The sequence below is a fragment of the Sphaeramia orbicularis genome, chromosome 4 (genome assembly GCF_902148855.1).
Source record: "Sphaeramia orbicularis chromosome 4, fSphaOr1.1, whole genome shotgun sequence".
In the NCBI taxonomy this organism is placed as follows: domain Eukaryota; kingdom Metazoa; phylum Chordata; class Actinopteri; order Kurtiformes; family Apogonidae; genus Sphaeramia; species Sphaeramia orbicularis.
This window is the reverse complement of record NC_043960.1, coordinates 45,163,060-45,180,350: the sequence shown is the minus strand read 5'-3', so window position 1 is coordinate 45,180,350 and position 17,291 is coordinate 45,163,060. Positions and strand designations below refer to the sequence as shown.

The following is a 17,291-nucleotide window of genomic DNA, read 5'->3' as shown; positions in this document are numbered from 1 at the left end:
GCTGTTCAGTGACCAGCAGAGCAGTGGGAACTGGCAGTGAGCGTGAAACTGTGGGCCAAAAACACACAAGACACCCAATCCAAGGAAGCTTTGGACAGATTTTCCACATGATTTTAAGAGATGACAGATAGCTACTATGCCATTATTATTATTGTTTTTACGTGAGATCTCATGGACTGTGCATCATTTATGTTCTTCGCTGCAGACACTTCAGCTTATGTCCTTGCTTTCCATTTTGGCCTCCCAGGAAGTAGTGTAAGCTCAACAGGATGACCATGGAACAAACACAATACCTGGAAAGCGAGCAGAGCTACCGACTCCAAGAGACTCAGAGGCAGCCAGAAAGGGCTTAGAGCGGACTGTTTCTCTCAAGACTTCATTATACTACCCCTCTATGGGCCTGCACCTGTTACAACACTACAAAAAAATCACAATATATAGCGGAGTGCAACTGCAAGCTGTGTTTGTTTTTTCACATGAAAAAATGCTTAAGGAATGGTAAGAATGTGAGGCAGAGGGGGTCTATTGTGTTGTTTATTGTTTCAGTTAAATCACAGACAGCTTAGCAGTTAGTGTTACATCGTCATATATTATAATCTAAAACTTCTACAACTACACATCACAGTGTCAACATAAAACAGCATCAACATACACTTAAATATACATCTTGTCTCGTCTATATTGTAATTTGTTTTAAAAGGAGGTAGAAAATATTTTATCATTATCTTCCTACAGTAATAGACTGATTTAAACAGCATGGGCTACTTTGCAGCAGCTCATTTTTACCTTGTAAAGACTGGCCTTGGCTTTAACAAAAAACAGGACTCTGTCAAGATCATTACATCCTGTTAAACTACGTACCAAAACATGACTCGGTGATGCATAAATTAGTATTCCACAGATGTTTATGCGTGGCATATTGGTTGCAATACAGCCTAAAAAGCTTTAGACTGGTTCACTATTGCTTCATACCTCTTGTTGACAATAAAAAAAGTCACTAATAATCACTAATAAATCTATGCACTGTAGTGTACAATTTACAAGAGAATGTTTTTTCATTTTCTGAACGGACACAGTATAAAATAAAATCTAAAAGTAAAAATATTATAATCTCAGAGCAGCTCTTCCCTAGAAGAGATATTAAGGAGAAAGTGCATTCCTACTAATTCCTCCACCTACTCCTCTTGTGTGGAGGCTGTGGTAGTACTGTCCAGTTGCAGAGTGGAAAGCGGCAGAGCAACCAGGCTGTCTTTGTTGGCTTCCAGGAAGTGGCTACAAGCAGAAAAGGCACTGTAAAAGCTGGATGAGAGGCCGGCAATGTCTGTGGAGATATAGGGCAGGACTCCTGGTGTGGCCTGGTTGTAGTAGGTGATCTGAAAAAAAAAACAAAAAAAAAACACAGGAGGTGATGCTCGGTCCACTTTATTTGCTTTGCAGGTGAGGCTTGTAGTGTGTGAGCGAAATGACAGTGAGAGTATGTGCCATGTCCCTTTCATTTGTCCAACCTTGGTGACAGAACTGGACTCTTCCCAGATCGTGAAGCCGGCACAGAGCACCTCTCCCCTGGTGTAATCCTCAGTGGGAGGGTGAGTGGGTAAAGTGACAGAGCGAAGAGCGATCAGATATGGGTCCCTGAGAGGGACAAAAGAGGACAGCATCATGAGACTTTATGAAAGAGCAAGTAGGAGGCAGAAGAGTGATAACTCTGGATAAAAAAAAGAAGATATTCAAAGGTGGAACATCAAGAAGTCAAGAAACATTAAGGTTCCTTGTCAAGATGAAGAAAATACAAGTACTGGAATGCAAAGCAGCAACAAACAAAATGTGAAATGTTATGTGTTTTGTTCCAGTATGTAGTATAACACACCTGGCATCACATGGCTTCCTCCTAGATGCCAGTAAGATAAACTACTCCATGCCTTTGCCCCATTTACTGGCAGACGGCGTAGTCACACGATAAAGAGTATCCTCTTCATCTGCCTGGTTGATCAACTCACACTCCCTGCAGTGGTAACAAATCAATGAGCAAGTTCATCATTCAACACTAATGCAGTTTCTTAACGATATGCAGTCTGCGAGATCGGTGGTGGTGACAAATAGCAGAGGCAGTTGTTCCATGTAGTACACAAAGAAATGACAATTACAGACTCACAGTCAAACTGCATTTTACATCCATGTCTGTCCACAGCAACATTTACACTGCCAGCCAGAGTTACATTTATGGGTCACATCTGAGTTTAGTGCCCAATATCAGATTCCAATGTGAACTGGTCTCAGACCTGAACTGACTCGCATGGAAAGCAGTGGAGCTGGAAATGTTTTCAGTCCACATCATCTGTTGTACCAGACATGTTTGACATTTAACCAGAATATTCTCTGATAAGTCACCAAATCAATGATGTTAGTTACATTTTCTCTATCAGAATTCATTCCCATTTCGTCTATGTGCATGAACTCTTTTGTGAAAAAAAGATAACTTTTTTTGCAAAATTCATCATTTATGATTGTACATATTGCTCTTTCCATAAACATTTTCCGTTTTGAAATTTAGAAATTCCCATTTATGGAAACACACATAGGGCCTGATTTGCTAAAGGTTTGTGTGTGTAAAAACGTGCGCAAACTTGACTGCGCACGCAAAAACACGCTGAAGTTTATCTACTAACAGGGCGCACCGAGGTTTGCGCCTCTCAAATGCACAAAATAGCTCACACAACCCATTCAGCGTGTTTGCCCTGATGAATATGCAATATGGGTTTCTGCCAGAACACGCAAAATTATTGGGAGGTAAATGCAAATTTTTATTTAGTGCGTGCAATATGATTTATCAAACCTGAAACTGATTGCAGTGGCTGATTTTGCATCTATATTTAGCGCGTCTGAAAGGCAGGTTTTAACTTTGTGCAAAACTGGCTGCAGTAGTTGTGGCAAGGAGGAGGCATGGGCACAACCAAAGGGAACGCAGAGAATGAATCTGATCTGACCACATCAACATTTCTGGAGTGACGGAAGAAAAACATAATAATAATTTGAGACTACGGCCCCTCCACTTTATGGGCCTGCCCCCCATGCCCGGTTCCATCAGTGGCACATCACCATTAGACCAGGACCGACTCCTGAGAGACGTCTCTCTCTCTTTTTCTCTCACTCTCTCTCGTGCCACGCAAGAGAGAGAGTGAGAGAGCCGATCCATAACACAACTTACAGAGGATCTACAAATACACAAAATATTTAGTAACAGGTATAATATTGCTAAAATTGCACTTATTTAAGGTTGTTCATATTTGTGCAGATTATTCATAGTTCATTATGAAAGGATAGGTGGTAAATATAAACATTTTCATCATGTCATTTTACTTTTTTACCCCACCCCCCAAAGGGGAGGCAGGGGGTATTGTTTTTGGTTTGGTTTGTTCATTTGTTTCTTTGTGTGTTAACACTCTAGCAGCAAAACTGTTGGTTGAATTCATACCAAATGTGGTTTATAGATTGCCAGTGACCCAGAATAGATCTGATTACATTTTGGGAACAGTAGGTCAAAGTTCACATTTTAATGAATTTTTTTCATCTTTTTTTCCCGTTTACTTATAATGAGCGAAATTTCACATGTCTGCAACAGCAAAACTATTGGTTGAATTCATGCCAAACTGAGTTTATAGATTGCCAGTGATCCAGAATAGATGTGATTATGTTTTGGGAAAAGAAGGCCAAATTTAAATTTTTTTTTATGAATGTTTTAAATGTTTTTTCTTCTCCCTTTTACTTATAATGGGAACAATTTCAAATGCCTATAAAAATCAATTTGTTTCAATTTACTTCAAACTTGGTACATATATAGAGGCAGTTGATATGCTGACATCAGCACACGCTTAGACATGATGACATCAGCTGGATCGATGCCAAAATAAGTTACAATATTTGCGAGGAGCAGGGTTTATTGTGCCTGGCACCACTTGTTTTAACATTAAACCAAGAAGAAAATTTGAAGTTGTCATCATTTGTGGGTTATTATTCTGACGTTTAATATCTTCAGTGTTATTTTTGCCCTTTGCAAATTCATTCCACGGGCTGTAATGGACGCTTTGGTGATCCAGTTTTGGCCCTCAGGCCGTATGTTTGACACTCCTGCACTAAACCTTTAAGTATGAATGCGGCCTTGTGCATTCAGAACAGCCTTGACCTTAGGCCACCAAAATCAACCACTTTGAACCTGAAGGAATGTGAGGAAGGAATTTGAAGAAATTCTACCAAGTTCTTCTGGGAATATCATGAGAATTGGTCACATGAACAAACAACCTGAACACACAACACTTCTGGCCACTGAGGCATAAATGTACAACACTACACAGTGGAATGTAATGGTTTTCTGCTGCTGTTACTCTCTGTTGGTGTGATATGCCATACTCATAGTGCTGGTCCCACTCCTTCCTCCTCCTCAGATCTGACAGCAGGTGAAACGTCTGCTCAGCTGGGACGCTGACATGCATCTCCACCTTAAAACACAGCATCTGGTTTTCCTCTGATGTGTACAGTCTGACCTGGGAAAACATCCACATAGAGGAGGTCGGTTCAGTGTCTATAAGCCCATTTATTTCAGGCATTTACAGTTCCAGTATGACCAGAAGTGGCATATTAATTGGTGGGTGCATGAGTGCTTCTAAATGTGGTAATTATACAGTTTTACAACAACAAAGTTTTGTCCTAAACTTTAAAGAATGTCCCTAAAAAAGCAAGAAAAAGCAAGTTTAGAGAATCAGCTTTGGGCATCATTTTCTGTCTTAATCTGCATTATTTAATATTATACTTGAAGCAAGCGCTGAGTGTGCTTTTTCAACTTAAGACCCAAACATCCACTGGTGACCAAACTGATGTACAATGTTTAATATTTGTTGATCCACTAATTCTATCAATACATGGAAATAATTGGTGTAGAATGCAGTTTGTCATCTTTTCACCGTCATCAGATATGACCCATTTGGACGTTCAGAGGCTCCGTAGGGAACGTAGAAACGTCATCTTCTACAACATTGATTCACCAGTAAAACCCATGGAGTTGGATCAATGACAGTGGATGGAGACACTGGGTTTATGTTCAGTTATTGATATATTTTGTTGAAAAAGTTCGTTTTTCTTCAGTTTTCTCTATTTTGATATAACAGCCTTTCAGTTTTTGAGTTTTCGTGAACATCTAAATTAAATATGAGAAATTAAATATTAAAAAATACATGATTTACAGTGAAACATGCAAAATACTGAGGATAATGTTATATTAAATGGTGACAAATCACTTAAAAAAGGTTAAATACAGAGAAAAATTCATTTGAGAACTACCACAGAAGCAGCACTTGGTCTTTATGGGTTAAAATAAAACCAAATGCATGAAATGAATGAGCTCAAGAATAATGCATCACCTCTACAAACATCACTGACCTTATTTTCTCAGAGGTTAATACCCAGTTGTTTCTAGCATCCATTAGTTTCAGTGCTGATACATTGTTGTAGCTCAGGTACATCTGGGGAACAAACAACACTGACTGAGCTCATAAGTTGAGCACAGAAGCAATATGTTTCTTCAGTCTGCCAAAAGGGATCAGAAGTACCTGGTTACTTTGATCCCACGGTACTGACAGGGGCACCTGAGTTTGCTTGCAGGACATTATGTATTTCCTTTAAAATGAATAGGAAGGTGAAAAGTAGTGAAAGAAAGACAGTAAAAAGGAACAGCTTGACTAGTGTGTAGACTTTAAATCCTGACCTTAACGCTCACGTTTGACTATCAAGTATTTGAAGGAAGATTATCCTGGAGGCAGCGCATTTTACAGTTGAACAATGAAAGTATTATGTGTTGCAGACTCTGCACCAAAGTCTGCTCAGCTCCGATATGCTGCTCTGCCAAGTCATGTGCAGCTGCAGAGGGTTGTAAACAAAGACTTTCCAGGCTCAACAGTAAAAATAACGCAATGATCACACTATTTAGCATTCTCTACTGTTTCACATCACTGTTGCATTCAGCCACTTTTCTGATGGGTCTGATTTTCTTTATTAGTTTATAATCTATAACTACATTAGTATGAGTCACAGATAGAGATGCATACGTAATAACACAGTCTCTTCAATAGACCAGTTTCAATCCAAATGTATCACAACTTTTATGAAAAATTGTGCCACAGAAAATGCTAATTAATGCGTCTTTCCATCCACTATGTGAATATTAAAGGCTGGGACTTCATCATCATCATGGTCAAACTTAGACAGTGTGGGTTGATGGTGTGTGAGGGGTTTTATCATAAAGATGAAGCTGGTTTTAGCCTTTCTCCCCCAAGCCAAACTGAAACACTGGTCTGGATCATATAATATTGTTCCAAACGGTTCCATGTTTTTTTAAAGCCTTTTGTCTGACATGTCTGTCTACAGCACCTCATACATAGGGGCTTTTTTTCAGTTTTCCATCTAATATGACATTTTTCTTTGTTTCTTTTATTAATTCAGTGAATGTTACAGCCTGTGTTTTGGTCCTCACACATAACTGCTGGAATCTGTTTCCATCACACTCATTCACATTTACCTTTTATCAATACATCAACTTTTCCATTCCACATTTTTGTGGTATTTAGAGTTTTTCTCACAATTACCCACTCTAATTTTTATGTGCAAAGTGAAACTAGGACTTTAAACTAGCTGAATGGAAACACATGATTCTATTCCATTTCTCTGTTTCAACAGAAATATCTGCCTTTGTTCAGGTAAAATCCTTTGGGAGACAGACAGTAAGTGGACTTGCTGACAGCACACATACAGTATATGGTATTATTGTCTGCAATAAACTAGTGCCAGGCTCTGAAGGAATCAGTCAGCCTCCATAAAAATATAAAATCTGACCTTAGGAGACACTAACCTGTCAAGTCGAATCTTCTTCCTGGCGACGGCTTCTTGATAACGTCTCTTTCCATCCTGGAGGACACGGGAAAATAAAACCACAAGTCTTCACCTGAGAATGCCAATTGTGAATGAGGGATATTTTTTTTGCTTACAAACAATTCCATATTAATTTGATTCAATATTAATTACCCCGCCCCCCAAAGAGAAGGCAAGGGGTATTGTTTTTGGTTTGGTTTGTTCTTTGTTTGTTAACACTTTTGCAGCAAAACTATTGGTTGAATTCACACCAAATTGGGTTTAGAGATTGCCAGTGACCCAGAATAGATGTGATTACATTTTGGGAAAAGTAGGTCAAAGTTTAAAAAAAAATTTCCCATCTATATTATAAAAGCCAAGTGACCTCTGTGTGTGTGCATGCATGTGTACGTGTATGTGTATCATCTTTATAACTGATAAACTGGACAGATCTAGCTGTGCCTTTTGGAGTACTTATGTATTTTGGCTCAAGGATCAGACAGGCCAAAACTGCATATTGATACGACCAATACTTTTGGAGTTATTAGTTTTTACAGTTACAATGGGTTTACAGGCGGCCTGCGGATGAGTCCATTCACAGCTGCTAATGGGGGAGTGGGGGGGTGGATCCAGATCAATGTAAACACCAGGACACAACGGGAGAACTGGGTACGGCTGTGATCACACACTAACAAGGTCAGTCTGGTTCTTACTGTGGCCTGGTTCCATTCCGCCAGGTCCCCGATCAGACCCTGCCTGTTAACGCCACCCCCCCCACCCCCCACCCCGACACCATAACAAGGTGACAGACAGACCAGAGTTCGGATCCACACACAGGATGGGGGTGAGTTGCAAAAAACTGTCATGTTCAGTCCTGTGTAAAAGTCTCTGGTCCACGTCCATGTCAATACAAAACACAATGAGGGCCATTCTGTTTCTTCCTAATCTGTGTGTTACACCATCAAATTTAGTCTAATCTGTGTTACACCACTAAATTTTGTCTAATCTGTGTGTTACATCAGCAAGCTTAGTCAAGTCATCAAGTCATGTGAATGTGAGGAAGTCATACAGTAATGATGTAAAGCCCTTTGAACAAATATGTAAGGTAACTATGAATGCATTATCTGTTACTTTTCATCTCAACACAAAACAAAATGAGAGCCATTATATTTTTTACCTAATCTGTGTATTACACCAGTAAACCTAGCTCAGCTCCCCACTTTTATCAACGCTACTGCTTCTAGAACAGGTGGATTTGTACAGGTCGATGCGGTAGTTTACTTATAATGGCCGAAATTTGTCTATGTTGTCTATGTCTATGCTGACATCAGCTCACACACAGACATGATGACATCAGCTGGATCGATGCCAAAATAAGCTATAATACATGCGAGGGGCGGGGTTTGTTGTGCCAGGCACCACTTGTTCCATATATTAATCGCAGCAACAGAAAACTCACCACAGGCTCAGGTCGTATTCGCGGCAGCGTTCGTGGTTTCCTGTCACTGTCCAGAACCTCAAAGGTCATAAAGGCACTATTTATGTGACGCAGAGGTTCACCTCCCTGGTAGGCCTCTGCACACACTCCCACCTCCATGCTAGAAAATAACACACAAGTGGGTTCACAAAAACACATGCATGCTCTCAGACATGGTACTGCACACTGCCAACACAGTCATAATGTTAACATGAATTATTAGTTTCTGGTGTTTCATTCATTATATGATTTTGAATAGGGTTGTTTTTATCTACTTGTGAATATGTCATAGTGTTAAGAACCATGCCACCCTAGACATAATATCTGAGTAAAAAAAGTATTATTTACAGGAATTATAACTGTCAGATATGCATATTTGATTTTGGGGGTTTCAATATAATACAAAATAAACCCGTTTCCCACAAATACTGCATGTGAATTATTCATTAAAAACTGACAGAGTTTTGGAAAGCCAATAAAACACCATACATCTTAATATCATGATGCTCAAATGTATTGATTTTCCTACATCCCTTAGATTTTAATTTAAAAAAATCAAGGTTCAAGGTACTTTATTATCTCCTAGGGGCAAATTATTGTACAGCCAGCAGTAAACACATCAAAAACAAATGTCAGATGCAAAACAAAAACAGCAACCACACACAGTTTAGGAAAAACCCAAGGATTAAAACCTGGTTAAAACAGGTTAAAAACCACCAATTAAAAACCACTACATACTACACACTCACTGCTGCTACATATCATTAAACCAACGCCAGTGCAATGAAGACTCACCTGTGCTTGAAGGCATTATTAACAATGGCTTTTAGTACCAATCGGTCACCAATGTGTGACGGGCCACGAAAATGGAACATATCTATGGTCCTCAGGGTTGGGTGAGCGTTACACAAGCGGCTGCATCAAGAAATACAAGAGGAGGGTGGTTACTAAAAAAAACAACAAGCACAAACATAAATCTTGAAAAACATTTTTTTTAAAGTAAAAAGTCAGTAGGTGAACACCATGCTGCAATTGTGGCCACATTCTCCATCCAAGCCATGATCTGGCCCCCGAAGGTGCTGACTTGGTGGTTGGCGTGAGGAGGCAGAACCAGCTCTACGCTCTCCACCCGCGTCCTCTCAGCTGGCACAGCGTCCTCATACTCCTGGCATTCTCCTAGTGAGAAAACAACAACAAGCAGCTTTAATCAATCAGGTTTTAAGTGGTGCAAACGCCTGCCCGGTTGCTTTGTTCGTACAAAGCCTTCTGTCTACACTTTGTACCCAGTTGAGCGGTGCTGCTGCTCAGTAGGTCTGTAATGATCTCAGCGTGGATGAGCCTCATCCTCCTCCGCTCTGCTGCCAGGCTGTACTCCATCTGCTCCATTTGTGTGTGTGGAATCACCTGCTTCAGCTGTACCTGTAAACATAAACACACACACAGCTGATGTTGAAAAGGCTGCAGTTAAACATCTCTGTGTCCAGTGTTGGGAGTAACGCGTTACAAAAGTAAAGCATTACAGTAATAGATTACTTTTGCTGTAGCACAGTAGTGTAAGGCATTACTAATCAACTTTCAATAATATTTTACTCGGTACATATTCAATGGCGCTTGCGTTACAACACACCTTTCACCTATAATTTAATTGCTCAATTGAAAAAAACAAAACAGCAAAACCATGAGACCTTAAGCAATCAGCAGCAGAAAAGTTCCATTTCCTGTTGGAGTTCAGCCAGTGGGTGAAGACGGCAGAAGACAGTCCATTGTCCACATGGACGTATGCTCATTACTAACCCTAACCCTGCTTTACAGAAGCTAGTTAGCATGGTCCCTGTGACCAGCAGTTACAAGATAAGCTAACATTTCTATGACTAGTTAGAATTCTTTATCAATTGCGGATTCATCTACCAGCATCCTCAGTGCCATGCCCCCTGTTTGAACATGTCAAATGTTGAAAAAACTACTGCGCATGCACCATTTATGACAAGTGTCTGTATGTAACTCCAAAGCATTACAAGAGTCATGTAACACATTACAATTGTGAGACATTGTAAGGTAAGGAACTCCTTTTAAATAACAGTAACATGTAATCTGTAATGTATTATAGTTTTGAAAGTAACTTGCACAACACTGTCTGTGTCTATGTCAAGTCCAGCCTTTTACCTTTCCAGCTTCGGTTCGCCTGGCGACAAAGGTGGCGAAGGCATGGCAAACCTTCCACTGCTTGTCTGTGTACAGGTCTTCACAGGTCACTAATATTCCCACCTAAACAATGCACCAAAATCGCAACTGTTTATGTCTTAAATAACTCAAAGATCCACATTAACCAACAAAAATATGTCAACTAACCTCCATACTTGACGTGAAGGCTCTGTTGACCTTTGCAATGATGTTGACAACCTTTCCCACCCTGCATTAACAGATACTTGTTTTTACTATCAACACACAGCAGCAGCAGAAGCAGCAACACGATCTCCCAACCATTACATACTGTAGATACTAAACTTTTCTGTTTTGTAACCCATAAAGACCCAGTGCTACTTTTGCAGTATTTCCCAAATGAATTTTTCTTTCTGTTTAACCTTTCTTAAGTGATTTATCACCATTTATCATAATATTATCCTCTGTACTTTGCATTTCTTCAATAAAAATTTGGTATTTTCCAATATTTCATTTAGTGATTATGTAGATGTTCATAAAAGTTGAGATTAAAGGTAATTGCCATGATATCAGAAACAGAGAAAAATTAAGAAAACTTGACTTTTTCAGCAAAATATTATTTGCTGAACATAAACCAAGTGTCTCCATGCACTTTCACTGATCCAACTCCATGGGTTTTACTGGTGAATCAATGTTGTAGAAGATGACGGTGTTTCCACATTCACTACGAAGCTTCTGAATGTCACAATGGGTCATATCTGATGACTATGACAAGATGACAAACTGTATTTTACACCCATTATTTACATGGATTGAGAGGTTTAATAGATCAGAAGTTATTAAACATTTTATACTGGTAGATGATTTTGGTCACCAGTGGTTGTTTGGGTCTTTATGGGTTAATGATGCATTTTTTTAATTAGCTTTTTCCAAACATATCACATCACCAGACATCTATCAATAAAATTAGAACACTGGTTAAACTACCCACCCACCCAAGAAAGGGTCTTCCTATCAATATAGAGGCTTTTTATCCCAAACACACCCACTTTGAGTACCCATGTATGTATAAGATACAGATTTTTCCTCATAAACTATGTCCACTTTTCTTTGTACATACCTTTGACAAACTTTTAGTTCCTTGGGAATGGCATGAAATATGTAAAAACATGCAACGACTACAGGTAACACCTTACCCTATGGTGTGTTCAAAATGGATGTCATCCACAGAAGCAGTGATACAGGAACAACCTGCATGTCTTTCAGCTGGCAGACAAGAAATCCATTATCAAAATGTACCCACTGGTTCTACACTCCCTGTCATGTAAGAACAAACTCTAAATGCTTAAATTACAGCTGTTCTGCTGTGATTCCTGTGTACCAGATAGGCAGGTGGAGTCCATCCACTTGAGCAGCTGTCCAACACTCAGCTCCCCACAGTGGTTTGCATGGCAGGGCAGCACGATTTGACTCATCTTCACTTCAGTGGGGTTGCGGTATGATTCCCCGTTAATCTGCGGGTCTGGCACATTGTCCGGATCTTTCCAGTCTGACATTGTGACTAACAAAAACAAGAAAGAATGCAGGAAAATGCACCAGCAGAAAGAAGTCACCTTCCACCTTGAATTTTCAATGTCAATGTAAGAACAAATGCGCGGTAAAAGTATTATTTATGACTCAGGTTAATCTTAAGACTTCATCTGTCTGGAACTGGACACTTTGAAACTGAAGTTGTCTTCTGATGCTGTAAAAAGGTGACATTTAGTAAAATTTTACATATTATAGTTGCAAAAGAGTCCAGAAGCATATAACCAGGTCCTGGAACAGGTTTGTAAGTTTACTGTATCTAACAGTGATTCATAGAGCAAGACGGGACTACACTGAATGATTTTTTGATAGATGAAAATCAATTTGAGTTGAAAATTCTCAGATTCCAGCCTGTTAAATATGAATATTTTTTGGTTTCTTACGGTTCCCGGTTTCTTTTCAGGATGTAGACTAAACAAGCCATCTGAGGATGTTATGCTGTTTTTTGGAAATCTCGTAATTTTATTCAGTTAATGGACTGAAAAACTGATCAATGACAGTGAAAATAATCATTAGTTGCTGTCATTTAACTAAGGCTGGTACATAATGATTTTTTAAATTATTTAAAATTATGATTCATGAAATTACGATTCTGAAAACATAAAATATACAGTCTTATTTATTTACATAGCAAATCTGCACAGTCAGTGTGGGCCAATGCTCTCATATAAGACGCTTTAAATAATCTGGTTGTAGTAAAGGAATTGCTCAATAATTCTGCAAAAAGCTCAAGCACGTATTTATAGAAACATGTAGATGTTATGTGACTGCGCACAGTATTCTGGTTGTAAGGCACTTTTGTTCAGACTGACACACTTTTCAAAGTATTTTAAGACAGGCAGCTTCACGGGATATTCATAGAAACTATCTGTGTGGATACAAGTGTTTGACCATAACTTCTGCCCCTCAGGGAGACACATGGCCTCTGGTCATTTACTGGTCACCTGTCTGTCCTGTTATGGGTGACAGGTGTAGTGACCTTTACATGGACTCAGACATTCCACACACACGCACCATGAACTCCAGCCGCAACTTTGTAGGAGAGTTAGAAAATCAGGCGGACTGACGGCATTTATTAGGCCAGTTATTTATCCCGTCTGGAGTAAACACGCATTTGACGTTGCATAAAAGTGCTTACCCGGTAGGAAAGTTAGAGCTGGAGGTGAAACCGACATGAAGCCCACGCGAGTCCCGATGAATGTCGGCAACAGAACATTCAAGTCTGCTGAGAAAGAGCGGCTCCGGGTCCGTCACCCATTCCTCTGCTCACACAACACAGCAAACACACACAAACCACACACCACGGCTTTGTGCTTCAGCCGTTCACCGCTGGAGGGAGAGAGAGGTGGAGACACACCGACCCTTGCTACGGACACACTTTTTAAGGTGGAAATTCACTTCATGCGTGGGTCCTTTAAAACACAAATCCTAGACACAGTCGAACACATTCCTGAACATATTTTATTTATTTTATTTATTGATGCGTCTTTTTCTGAGAATTGATTTAATGGTATTGTGTTGGTAAAATGATGAATTTGCACTGTTATAGAGAACAGAACATTTCATGAGTTAATGATGTATTGCTTATTGCTGTATAATTCTGTATTTCCTCCAGTCATTTAATAATTCCTTAAAGTGTATCTTATTATACTTTTATGCACAATTGCAATTATATTTCAGTATTTACATGTGATATTTTATTTATTGGGCTCTTGTTTTTATTTTACTTTTAGTCATGCGAAGCACTGTGAACTACGCATATGGGTGTATGAAGACACTTGTTTATAAATATTATAAATGTTCATTATATTACAGATAATTAGTTATTCATTACTTCCTTTTTTGATCATACCACTAAATGTCAGGCAAGTACAGGTAAAGTGTAAATTAATAATACTTCAGCTATTTTATCATATTACAGTCACTAATATCGCGGCTATCGGCGTCAAAACAGCAAACTGAAAGCACAAAAAGGCAGACCTTAAGGCAAACAGCGGACGATGATTGGTTTTAGTGAGTGTTCGTCAGCTCCGGCCCCGCCTCTTCCCCCCGGACGAGGCTCGGTTGAGTCGCTGGGTTGAAAAGGAGTGCGGTTGGAGTGCGAGAGGGTCGCGGCCGCGATGATCTGACAGATGAAATAGCGAAAAAGAGAAAGAGAAGGCGGGCGTCCTCCCACACAAAACATGTTCCCCAAAGGCAAAGGCACCCCGGTGCCGTCGGACGGCCAAGCACGGGAAAAGTAAGCTCTGAAACGTTTATTATGTGTATTTTCTACATCGTAAGTTGCTCCCTCCTGTTCTCTGTTGTTTGCTGGACAGGCTAGCAAGAGGCGATTTCCTCCTACCGAGAATGGAATTGAATGAACCGCCTTGTCTGCTCGCCATTCCTCCTCTGTGCCGTATTTCTGCTATCTTTGGTTTAATGCTGCGTCTTAACACATTCCCGACCGTTTCCGAGTGCAGTTTGGCTGTGTTTTGTTTAATATTTTTTCGTTTTTTCATTCGAGAGCACAGTGAGAAGAAAACAATAACATCGCCTTGCAACACACAGTACATTGTTTTCTCTGTTGCGCTCTGGATAGGCTGCGTTTTTATTTCCCTCAGCCCATCAGTGCCACTAGGATACTGTACCTAGCTAATGCACAGCTGCCTGCTGAGGCTCTGGCAGATTTTACATCATGGCGTGAATTTTTACTCTTACTTTTTCTACTTTGTCAAACATTTTGGTTGTAGTGAATGTCCACCAGGGTTTGGCTAGGTTTCCCAGTCCCCATTTAATTTTTTGGCATAGGCTATTTGGCAGCCATTGTTCAGTGGGCCCGTACCGACTCCATTCACTCAGTGTGCCTGAGGAAGACGATTTAACCTGTTCTCTGATGTTTATTTTCCACCACTGGTCATTTCTAAAAAAATTAAATCTATCCTCGTATTCATTTTTTGCAGGTTGGCTCTATACGTCTATGAGTATTTGTTACACATAGGAGCACAGAAGTCTGCACAGACCTTTTTATCAGAGGTATGTGGAATATTAAGCAGAAATTCAACCTAAATATGTAGCCTTTTTTAAGATTTAAACACTTGCATAACAACTGCACATACTGAATCATTTTAGTCATACAAGTTTATTTTTTTTTGTTGACACCTATATTTAATTACTAAAATTCCTCATTTCTAGATCCGATGGGAAAAAAACATAACACTGGGAGAACCCCCTGGATTCCTACATTCCTGGTGGTGGTAAGTGATAATGTTCTCATCTCCCTGTAAACATGTGCGGGGGTTGTTTGTGTGGTTTTTTGTGTGCTTCATGACCTGTCTTGTCCACAGTGTATTTTGGGACTTATATTGTGCTGCTCCGGAGAGGAGAGAGACATGTGACCACTCCAGCGAAGCGAAAGCCTTCCATGATTATGTGAGTAGTGCTTACATGAGAACTGTTGCGCTTATTGCTCTGCCTTCTGCCAAAGAAGAGAGAAACTTTGCTATCAGGTCTAAGAAGTGGTGTAAATAACATGCTTCTATCTTGTGTTGAGCTAATCTTTTTTGTTGGAGTGCTTCTAAACTCTGCCTGTTAACACTCAAAGAAGTGTCAAATCTTCCACATTCTCCTCGCAGATAACAGCTGGTATACTTGATTCCTGTTTATTATATTTCACTTCCAAGGAGGCAGATTTCTTCATTTTTGCAGGCCTTCTTTGCTGTGATTTGTCTCTTGTTTATGATATGTATTCCTAGCAACTTCTTTGTAGCAGTATTCAGATACTAAATGTAGCCCCCCCCCCCCCTTTTTTTTTTTTTTTTTTGAAATAACTAGTGGTCATTTTGCTCAATTGGTGGGTCGAATGATGCGCCCAACAACGAGCTTTATGGGCTTCTGGGAAATGATGCTGAGGTCAGCATGTCCTGAGTCAGACCTGTGCTCTCCTCCTTTAGCCACCTTCCTTCAGTGGTGAAGATTAAAAAGGACCTGCTGTGTTTTCTGCAGAATGTCGGATACACAGTTATGTTATTTTTTTGTCCTCCAAATGGTTTTATGGAAGTGAATCTCAAGTATATATTAAAGTATTCACATATGCATGACATGGCCGTTTTACTAGTTTGTATTTTTTGAGATAATGGTGTGTTCATGTGCCCCATTTGAGTCAGCAATCAAAGGCAGCATCAAAAAGATCCTCATGTGGTTCAAAGAAAGTGAGAACTGCTCATCAGATGCTTTTGCTGTCCTGGTGCGTCTCAGACCTTTACCTCAAAAGGCTCATAAGATGAGCGCTGTATTGCTGAGGTAAATTAGAATAACAGTTTTGGCTGATTGAGCACTGTCACAAAAATACACTCACCAGTACAGTGCCAAGCTTGTAGGATGGTTCGTGATGCATCAGGCAGGAAGAGGTTAAAATGGAGACGTTGGCCCTGCTCTTGGCAGATAGGTTGTCAGGGTAACGGGCCTCCTGATCTGGCAGGTGACCTGGGATCCAGTGGAGAGGCTACAGCATGGCTTTGCCCTTTCTATTTATATTATTATGATGATGATGATGATGATGATGTAGGTTCATGCATAGACAGAAGTTTTGCATTTGTTAAAATACTGTCTTAATTCACTTACTTTCTGTTGTGTCGTTGTAATATCTTTGGTTTCCTTGGTCCCTTGTTTAACAAAAACAAGAATTGACTTTAGTATCTTTGTTTGTTTTTATTATATATATATTATATATAATAATATATATGAAAACATATTCTATGTGTTTTGTAGGTGTATGATTCTTTTTTTTTGTCATTATAAAGCAGATGAACCCCTAGACTAGTTTTGACAGAATAAACTAAACCAGGTGTTAATGTGCACCCTTTATGACCATTTTCATAACATGGAAAGCGTTAAGCAAATGAGGAAACAGTGAACATCAGTGCACCGCTGGGTGGTGTGGCTTTGAGAGGTTCGATGTGGTTGACTTTCCCCATCATTTCGTGGTTGCCCTTCGCCCTGATGGTTCTCCTTGTGTTCTTTTGTGGTTAGGGTCAGGAAAATGTGTGTGTGTGAACAGTACTAGTCCTTGGACCCTTGCCTTTGTCTAGGTGTGGGGGAGGTGAGTTGCTCTGTTAGCCGGCAGTGCTCGTAAAAACCCTTGCGTATTCACGCTGGGCCTGACGAACGCTCCCCAAGGGGCCCTGGTCGCCAT

General features: G+C 39.9%; 2 protein-coding genes across 2 annotated transcripts; one reads left to right on the top strand and one right to left on the bottom strand.

Moving 5' to 3' along the window:
• Positions 1–523: 523 nt before the first annotated feature.
• On the bottom strand, positions 524–13,402 carry LOC115418414 (acyl-coenzyme A thioesterase 11-like). The gene is given in 16 exon segments (XM_030132886.1): positions 524–1,373; positions 1,506–1,632; positions 1,868–2,002; positions 4,405–4,538; positions 5,427–5,513; positions 5,601–5,667; positions 6,896–6,951; positions 8,354–8,492; positions 9,167–9,286; positions 9,394–9,547; positions 9,655–9,790; positions 10,535–10,636; positions 10,721–10,781; positions 11,728–11,797; positions 11,913–12,092; positions 13,257–13,402. Coding segments are annotated over 16 exon segments (1,803 nt in total). The 5' UTR covers positions 13,294–13,402; the 3' UTR covers positions 524–1,175.
• Positions 13,403–14,209: 807 nt separating this feature from the next.
• LOC115418412 (single-stranded DNA-binding protein 3-like) lies at positions 14,210–15,643 on the top strand. The gene is made up of 4 exons (XM_030132883.1): positions 14,210–14,357; positions 15,061–15,133; positions 15,293–15,354; positions 15,445–15,643. Exons 1-4 carry the CDS (start codon positions 14,302–14,304, stop codon positions 15,626–15,628), a joined length of 375 nt encoding a protein of 124 aa, XP_029988743.1. The 5' UTR covers positions 14,210–14,301; the 3' UTR covers positions 15,629–15,643.
• Positions 15,644–17,291: the final 1,648 nt, after the last annotated feature.